Source organism: Convolutriloba macropyga, chromosome 5 (assembly GCF_964194025.1).
Source record: "Convolutriloba macropyga chromosome 5, txConMacr16.3, whole genome shotgun sequence".
In the NCBI taxonomy this organism is placed as follows: Eukaryota; Metazoa; Xenacoelomorpha; order Acoela; family Convolutidae; genus Convolutriloba; species Convolutriloba macropyga.
In genome coordinates, this window is record NC_134472.1 from 32160613 (window position 1) to 32170521 (window position 9909).

The 9909-nt window shown below is 36.0% G+C and overlaps 1 protein-coding gene across 5 annotated transcripts in view; it reads right to left on the reverse strand.

The window, feature by feature from the left end:
- The window catches only part of LOC142339326 (uncharacterized), a 116068-nt gene that overhangs the window by 65408 nt on the left and 40751 nt on the right, over positions 1-9909 (reverse strand). For 4 of the 5 annotated variants that reach the window (XM_075389293.1, XM_075389295.1, XM_075389294.1 and 1 more), the window contains exons 8-11: positions 7576-7810; positions 5824-6788; positions 4953-5348; positions 172-351 (exon numbers count right to left, since the gene is read on the reverse strand). In XM_075389293.1, coding sequence (XP_075245408.1) covers positions 172-351; positions 4953-5348; positions 5824-6788; positions 7576-7810 — 1776 coding nt within the window. The remainder of the gene's footprint in view (positions 1-171; positions 352-4952; positions 5349-5823; positions 6789-7575; positions 7811-9909) is intronic. The other variant, XM_075389296.1, reaches the window with a different exon arrangement.

The window sequence follows — 9909 nt, forward strand, 5'->3', positions numbered from 1 at the left end:
TTCATGTTACTAGCTTGTTTTTAAGGAAGCACTCTCAAGCTTGGTCCGAATTTCAGCGTTGTTTTACATTAACGTAAATTTCCCTTTGAGGAAGCACTTCATAATGAGAATTGCTGCACCAGCATAACAGGTTTGTTATACAAGATGTAGCATTAAGTCATAGATACGCACCTAGAGGTTCTACAGGGGCTAACCCAGTGTTAGCCTGACCTTGCTTCCCATTTGGTGGTGCATTTGTTCCCTTGCCTGAAGTGACAGTGGTGTTGGATGTGTTCGAGGCCTTTCTTCTTCCTTCTTTCGAGGATAGAGTAGATCGAGAGGTTCCGGATTTGGCTGATCCCGGCTTAGAATCTACAAACATAACGTCATATTATAGCATAATTAGTCTCAGGAAGACACTAGCTAAGTCTCGTGAACTAGCTAAGTCTTTAAGAACTAAAATTGAAATCGCCAAGAACATAAAATAAAACAAGTTACAATCGGTCCACTATTCTGATTTTAAACCTACGCTAAAAATTCTAAACATTCACATCAGAGCAAAGTATTTTAAACCAGAAGATTTAATCCTGAGTTTAAGGGTTGTTGAAACTCTGTACAAATTTTTAAAGAGTGTTGACATTTCAGGTTTATATAACAAGACAGAGAGATAGAGAGAGAGAGAGAGAGAAAATGAACAAAAACGAGAGTCAATTTAGTGTGTATACACCTTGCCAAAGCGTAATAGAAAAAAATTAGAAATCAGAGCTCTACTCTTAGTTAGTCATATAGGGTCCTAGTCATCAACAGATGATCGTAAACTCCAGAAAAGGATAAATACCAACAAACAAATTTAAAAAAATTTCTTAAAAGTTGAAGACAAAAATTTTCCTGCAATCCCGAAGAATAAATAAGAGTATTTCTGACAATAAATCTTTCAAAATTAGGGTATCTTTCAAACACGATATCTTTAGGAACTCAGACTAAATTGTTTGATGCAGCTGTTTAAGAACATGCCCATTTTTTTCAGAAAAAATCTATCAATTATATATTTCTGAATTCTGCAAGAGAATCCTTCCCCTTTACCCAAATTTATTAAAATCAAAATTAAAAATTCAACGAAGGAAATTTTTCAATAATGATTTTTCGCAATTTGTTACCAAATTGTAAAACGATTAAAAAACAAGTTTTTGCAACTGCTTTGGTCAGAGGTGTTTGAATCATAAAAACATATCCTATGTCGTGAGTAGTGTAAAAACAAGGTATGTTTTATGAAAAAAACTTCAAATAAAAGATAATTTGAACAGAAAGAGATGTATTAACGACCGTTTTGTGTCCTTACCTGTTATCAAGACGCCAATCGTGAAATTGTTCACTCTGTTTATTTCCAATGAAAAGTAAACAAAAGTCATGTAATACTAAGTATGAAAACAATGCTGCTCGGTAGTGTGTTTTCGCAATTAATATTCAGTACCAAATGAAGAAGTGATGCCCGCTTTCAAAAAATCACAAGCATTTTCAAGAAAAAATTGATGAGCAAAATAATTGTTACTAACCCGAAGAAAACTTCTAATTAAATTTAAAAACGCAGCGCACGAATACCGACGAGATCTATCATTACGGAGACTACAAAACCAGATGAAATCTCTTAATAACAAAATCACTTTAGCTTCATACAAAATCTGGCCTAATTCAATGACTTTTGTTTCACTTGTGGCATATATTTATAATGAGATTAGGTACCAATTGAACAAAAGAAGAACAAAGTTGTGAAGTTCAAAAACCTGTTGAATTGTTGGAAACCAATTAACTTCAAAATTCAAAACAACCAAGTATGAACTACAGAGTACTATATGGATTTTAAGATAAAACTTTATGAGGCCAATTGCACCCAAAATTAAGTAGACTAAGTCCTCAGACTGCAAAATAACACTAAAATACATGCAAATATTCAAAATTCACAAACATTCTACAAAAATAGATTGTCGAAGCCATTAGGACCATAAGTCAGGGAATGTAACAAACAATTGATTGGAAAGATTTGATATGCTGATTTGGGTTCTATTTGAACATTCATGAGGCCTGTTTTAAATAAGACTATGGGGAGAGGCAACAGAAAGCATAATAAATGAACGAAACTATTGAGACATGTCAATTTTAGGAATTACTTCTTTAACTATAGAAAAAGAACAAATAAAAAAATGGGGAAATTGAAAAAAAATTGCAAAGAACATTGCTGAGGCCATTAACCTCTTTAACTATTCACTGAAAAGTTTATAAATAGGCATTTGTGATTCTTTTTCAACGCCAATGGGACTTGTCCTAATGTGATAATATAACAACAAACAAACAAAAGAACGAAAACTATGTGAGAAAATTTTCTAGCACCACATAACTTTTGTTGAAGATTGTAGTATCAAAGCTATGAAATCATTAGTTAATACATAAAACTACTAAACACATTTGTTGTTATTCCAATAACAGAAAAATTGCCAAAATTATAAATTCCTCCAGTATTTTTTTAAAACCAGAAACAACATTCAAAATCATAAGAACATTTATTCACTATCCTAAATCATTAGATAGATTCAATTACTCTTCCCTATGAAGCTAATGGAAGCTCCGATTGTTCAAGATAAGTCTTCAGATACAAAAAATCGCCGAATGGAGGCAAAACTGAAGAATTCAACAAAAGTTTACAAACACACTTTGTATTACTTATATGGGGCTTTTCATTAATTGTGCCTTTATTTCAAAACTGACTGTTTTGCGTTTCACATAAAAAAACAAAAGAAAGTGCAAAGATTGTTTAAAAGCGCAATGCCCAATACAGTCCGAATCTTTTTTATTATAAAACCAAACGATGGGACCAAAAATAGCCTTTTATCCCCACTGGTCTGTGAAAACCACTTAATTGTTTCAGATTTTAATTTAACACATAACCTGATAAAATAAAACTTTCGAAAAGTAAAAAAGCGCATTTTACATAGCAATTGAATTGAAATTCCGCAAAACCGTCAATATCTTAAATCGGGAGCACTCTCTTAGAAAACAAAATTAAAAATAGCCTTCACCTGGGATCTAACAAATGTGTGTAAACAGTCTTTAGCAAAAAATTGGAATCACACAATTCGGCAATCATTTTTTATCATTAAAAGCTATGCACTATCGTTTTGAGTTTTTTGAATTTTTCTAGAAAAAACTCGATCATAAATTGAGCAAAAATTAGCGAAAGTGTGAACAGAAACAACTAAAATCAGCCAATGTTCGCAAAATTTTCAAATTTGATAATTTTTCAGGAAGTTTGAAATTGGGAAAGTTCATTTTAAACACACATTCTACGCTTGATGTGTTTCCGGATTAAACCACTCAGAACTGATCAAGGTTTTCTACATTTGACCGGCCAAAATAGACTGAACAAAGGAGGCCCAAAAAATAAAATAGGATAGAAATGACTCTGACTAATTGAGAAGCGAAGTACTTAAAACGAACAAAAATGGCCAATTGTACGCGGACTGGTTGTATAGACAAACAACATGGAAAAATTACAAAAAGGAGTATCTCATTAATTTTTGTTTTTTTTGGGCCTTGTTTCTAAACTCGGCTAGCTTGAAGATCGGCTTGTTTGACCGCCACACATTTGTTGTTATAGACTGCAATTGATTTGGTAAAAATCTCGCATAAAGTGTTATTTCCCAATTTTTAGCATAAAAATTAATGTTGACTTGACAGTGTTTTTTTAGTTTAAAAAAAAAGAGAATTATAATTAAAATATGAATAATTCTGAGTTGAATAATTTTTTCGCAGCGGAAGTTATTTTAGCTTTATTTACGTTGTTATATAGGTTAAACTGGTTGAAATTGCTGCTAGACCACCACCTTAACTTGCTCATGCCATAAGATGTTGTCATCAACAAAACATAAACCGACAAATGTCGGAAGAATTGCTCTTGAACGACAGGCGAGGCAATTTAATTCATGGTCTTTAGCATAGATCAATTTTTCTTTATGGGTTCAAAAAACCTCGACCCCACTGGGATGCGAACCTATGCCCTCCCGATCCATGACAACCCGCACTAACCACTGCGCTACGAGACAAATTTTCGGCGTTATTCAGTTTGGTTTCCCCTCCAAAATAATGAACTATCTTTATTATAAAAAATGCAGGTTTTTGAGGGATTAGTGGTTCGTCTGAATTGTAAACACTGAGGGAGCATACACGCCGACTACGTTATATGTAATATTGGAAGGACCATTTTGAATGGCAAAAAGCAGACTTATGAAAAGACCAACGATGGACCCATGAAAAGACTTTATCTCGACTTTGTCTGCAAACATTGCGTCGAGCTTAAGTCTAGCCCAAATATTGGGTCGAGCTAAAGTCTTTTGTAAGATTTTGGTTCAGCTAAAGTCTTTTGCAAAAAATCTGAGTCGAGCTAAAATCCAGATTATCTTAAAGTTCAGCTAAAATCTCTTCATAGCTCAAATGAGTCGAGTATGGTCTTTTCATAGTACATTTGGGTCGAGCATTGTCTTTTCATAAGTCTGTACCTAGACCTGGGTTGTATTTTATATGTATCTTAAAATGATTTTCTGAGTAATCCTAAGCTGCCAATGCAACATATATGCAATCGCTGTAGCGTTCACAATTTTGTTTGAATATTATTGAGTTTAAAATAGGCCACAATTTAGACTTGCAAGTCCTAGCTAAAACATGCACAAGACTGCTAAGTGCACCATATGACAAAGTCATAGTTGTGAGTAAGGACTGATATTAATTTAGCCCATGGCTGAAATTAACATTACGTCAGCTCCGGTAATCTACTACAAATTTAATCAAAAATGACGAATAGAAGGTTAACTAATTCGAATTAACAATAGGAGGTGAATGGTGTAGCGCACCTAAGACGTACTTTCGCCGTTCTTTCTATAACCTTACGCATGCTATATTAATCTATTGATCTATAATTAAATTACTTTTAGGCGCTGCCGTTTGAGGTCGTTTGCTCAGTTTTTGACCGGAACTCACAGGGTCGGCAATTAACAATTTCTTGTTAACCATATTAGGGCGATTAATAGACGTTTGCCCTTTAGCCGAGTTCATGCCCACGGGACGAGGGTACGAGTTTCGTGGAGCGACTTCAATAATGCTGGTTTTTATTTCCGAAACGTCATTTTCAGTGTCATTCGGATCTTGGTCCGAAGGCAGTCGAACTTTAATAGAGAGCGTTGTCTCTTTCCCACTGTCTTCCGTTTCTGCTGGCTCGGTGCTGGTTGCCCGAGAACGAGATCGATCGGAGATTGAAACAGATGAGCGAAGTCGACGGCGGCGCTTTTTCTTTTTGTCTTCCGTGTGTAATGTTAGTCCAGCTGCTGTCTCATTAAAATGATGATTTATTTATTTTCGAAGTCAGAAGCTATAACTACCCGGCTCACAGTTTTGGCAAAAAAAAGAGGGTAAATTCTCACATACTAAGCTCAACTCAATGTTTGTTCAACATAAGAAATCGTCCCTGTCCTCATGTGATCAATTTTTTTTTTCATTTGAACCTCGATCGAAGACAAGCTAAACTCAGAGAGTTCCGAAAACATTTTTCTGCTTGACTAGCAATAACAATTTATAAAATTTTTAGTACTTTAACGCATGAAAATTGTGTTCTGTGCTTCTAGCATCGAGAATTTTTATTATGCTAACTTACATTAAATTGAAGTATTTTGAAATATCATGAAAATCTAATAACCATAGGCATCTTCTTGAGCCATCTTAAAAGACTTTAAAACTGATGGGAGAGGACTTGTATTCACATGTTATGAGAAAAAAAAGAAAAGGACAAACGATGCAACATACCCGATTTCTCATCTGTAGTTCCATTGGGTCCCACATCATTGGCGTGATCAGCTGCTTTTTCCGCATCTAACCTTCCTTCCGCCTCCGTGTCTGTATTCCCATTAATCTCCTTCACGCTCGATGACTTTTTTCTCCGTTTCTTTTTGACCTTCAATTGCTGAGCAGAACTTTCGTTCAAGCTTACAGACGCAAATGTTTCAGTTTGAACGTCAGTTTCGTTGCTTACGTGGTTTGTTTCAGCTGGCACAACTTTGTTGTTTATTAATTTGTTCGGCCCAGTTTTGTTGTTTGGATTTGGAGCTCCGCTAATAGGTTGCTTATTTACTACTGGACCTTTAACCGTTGAGGCTGATTTGCTGCTACCTGTTTCTGATTGCGGAAGTTGGCCATTTGCTTTGATTGATGTTGTTTTATCTCCACTTTCAGGAATCGGCAGAGCTTCCGTTAACTTTGTTAGATCGCTTTTCTTATTGGCTTTAATATCTGTTTTGTTTTGAGTTTCTGAAGGTTTGTTAGTTTCATGCTTAGTTATAGTTCCGCCTTGATCTTTCGAAGTCTTGCTAGGCTTCTCTTCTGTTTTCTGTGTTTGATCTGTAGAGTCTCCATTTGCTAATACGTTTAATTTACCAGAGCTAGATCGCTGTTTGAGTTGTTTGGTCTCATTTGCTTTGCTTAGAAGCAAACTCTTCATTTCGGAGCTCTTGCGAGCTTTCAGGGATCCCATTTCTGACGAACGTCGAGACCCCGTATCATTGCTGGGTTCCTTCAGACTTCCATGACTTCCGGTGCTTTCAACTGAAACTTTTCGTGACCTGTGCTGGCCTCCTGCTTTAGAGACTTCTGCGGGTGTTAGTTTCTGGGTTTGTTTTGGGTCTGGTCCAGGTACCCCTTTGTTAATGATTGCCTGGACGTTTATGCTAGCTCGACGAGTGTTGCCAACCATCCGGAAACTTGGACTGAGGCTTCTGAAATGTTATGAAAATGCATATTTTTTAACATGACCGACTAACGTCGGGCAAATTGCTCTCAAACGACCGGAGAGCTGTTGGCTTCGGAAGGGGCGTGAGGTGAGCGCAGCTGGGGGTGCACCGGGGGCTGATGGGGGGCAGTGGGGGGGGGGGGTGAACTGAGAGGGGGCTGATGTGTGTGTGTGGGAGGGGGGGGGGGGGTGGGGTTGGTGTTTTTTTTTTTGGGGGGGGGGGTCAACCTCTAAGGACTTCCCTTCACACCATAAGTATTAGTCTCCAAAACAGTTTCTATGACTAGCATACTTGGAGACTAGTGAGATGAAGGGCTCCAAGAGCACTTAATGCACGCTGGGCGCTACCTGCTAGTCCTGTTTTTGAGGACGAAAAGTCAAATGGGTCAGGCGAAAAATCGGTCAAGCGAAAAATTGCACAAAAAAGACTGACAGGACTATTATAATTGCTATATAACTTCGTTTGAGAGCAATTAATAACCGCTGAAAACAAAAACCCTTAGAAGTAAAGATGATATATATATATATATATATATATATATATATATATATATATATATATATATATATATATATATATAGCTATAATAACGAATTGATTCTAGTTTAAAACCCAACAAGACAGAAAAGTAAGAAAAAAAGGCATGCATGATTGATTGAGATCAAACAAAATGAATCAAAAATCAATCCATAATATTTGCTCATCTATTTTTTGTTGAGTAAATATTGAGTTAGGTTTTCTTTAATATATTTTAAACAATTAATGCACAAACCTATCTCCAGTTGGTGACGCAGTTCCGGGGGAAGAAGTTCCTCCCTTTTGTTTCTGGTACACCTTGATGGTCTCTTTACTCCCTGCTGAAGAAACCGCCTTGCTCTTTGCCTCCTCCTCTTCCGCCTCCTTCTGAAGAGCTGCCGCCTTCTGCAATCGTGTCTTCAAATCCATCTTCGGTGTTGGGGAGGTAGGATTAGTTCCTCCAGGCTCGGTCTCTGACCCACTTGTGAGTCCTGTCATATAAAACTAGCAGTCTTACATTAAGCGGCTGCATAGAATTTGAATTTCATTAATTAATTATATGCTTGTTTATCTCAATTAAATTTCTACCTTTTATGATAGTCTTATTTGCAGTTTTTGACAATATGCAAAGTTTTTCCTCAATTAAAAAAATGGAGGAGTAATACTTTTAGTAGGCAAGCGTTTCAATCGAAAGCTAAGATGAGATTTCTCTATGAAGGCTGAGATGAAATTTCTCTATGAAGCAACTATGAAAAATTTGGGTTGGGTGCAAAAACAAAATTCAGAGCCATTATCACAGCTAGATTAGCCCACATTCTGCAGAGCAGAAGAATTTCAACTTTTCCCTCGAGAGGTCAGTCACTATCTACTAACAAAAAAAGAATCAGAACAAAAAGTTCTGTTTCATACGAGAACATATAATCCCCGTAACTCCTTGATAATTTTCCCAAAATAAACCTGCTAATGCAAATAACTTCGCATTTTAACTTCGCATTTTAGCTGCAACAAAATTATTCCCCTCTAACATTTCCGAAAAACCCGGTAACTTTAACAAAATTTTACAAAAAATGGCCAAGAGCGGGAAATCCCATCAGGAGTCCCGTAACCTTCCGGCCTTGAAATCAGCAAAAACTGGCAATTTTTGGGGGGAAATTGGCATTTCTATCAGGAATAGGTACACTAGGCCTTTATCTGCTTTTCAAAAATGTTTTCAGTTACAGTTAGGGCAACATATAATAAATTGCTGGAAAAAAAGTTTAAAAAAACAAAATATTCAAAATTTTTTTTACCGTTGTACGTTTTGGAAATCTGCTGGAAAATGTATATCAATAAGATACGCATTTTGTGCGCAATCTTAAACCAAATTCGGATTAGTCTAGTAGAGAATATCGCAAAAGAAATGTGTAACAAAAAGTCAAAAAAAACCGAAGTCAAGTCCTTGGGTGATTGTGTACCAGAATGTTTACCAATCACTTTTATGATCCGTTTCCCAAAAAAATGCTGACAGCATTAATCAGAACAAAAGTAGAGGGCGTAGTTTAAATTGTCTCCCAATTGCTACGTAGCAGGGCCAAAGCCAATCAATTAGTCAAAACAAACCTAGTATTCAACGTTCAAATGTTAACTTTTAGTATAATAAAAACGAAATATATTTTTCCCAAAATTTATGAAAATAGTGATACTGAGCTATTTTAACCAATATTTTTTTGTTGAACATTATACGGCGCTCATTTTTAAAAATACACTTTAAGTGAGTGATAAAGTCCTACAACGTCCCGTGGTCTGAAGTTGAAGTGAGAATACTCCATCTGAGATTTTTCGAACTTTTAGTAGCCTAATATTTGGAAATCATCATGGAAGCACATAATGAAATCATCAGTGATGACACAAAAACAAAGAACAAATTTGACAGCTGTAGTTCGTTCCTTGTTTTTCGTTCAATTTTTTGACATTCAGGCCTTGCGTAATCAACGTTTGCATGACGATTCATAAACAAAGTCGCTATTTCGTGAGGAACATCACTTTTCTTTGATTGTTGCATTATCTAAAATCAAAAACGTAGTCAACCGTGGCGAAAAAGTCAACCGTGGCGAATGCTTTTTTTAAACTTTAATTAAACCCACTTTGATTGAGCCTAATGCAATCGCATGCTAAATTTGAAGTCTGTAATCACTTGAATTTGTAATAACATGTTATCAACCAAGATGTAAAGATGGATGAACAGGTTTCAAAATAATTCGCGGTTCAAAAGAACAGAAAGCAATGCAGAAACAGGTCATCTCAAGATTTTGCTCTACCAATTGTCTTTCTGGGAATTGTATCTAACTCGTGAAACACCTAGTTTGTTTTTTAAACGCACACATATTTCAAAATACTAGCAAAATAATACAAAACATACCAGGCAGATTGCCGGAAAACAACCGCCGTTGATTCCCACAACCAAGAATGGGATTGAAAGAAGAGAAAAAACTAGCGAAAAAATGATTTTTGTACAAACAATTTTAAAGTGCGAACTATTTTGATGTCATTTTGGAGCTGAACGTACTCCTGATTCTTGAGACCACACAGAGGCTAGTATCAACACCGATAA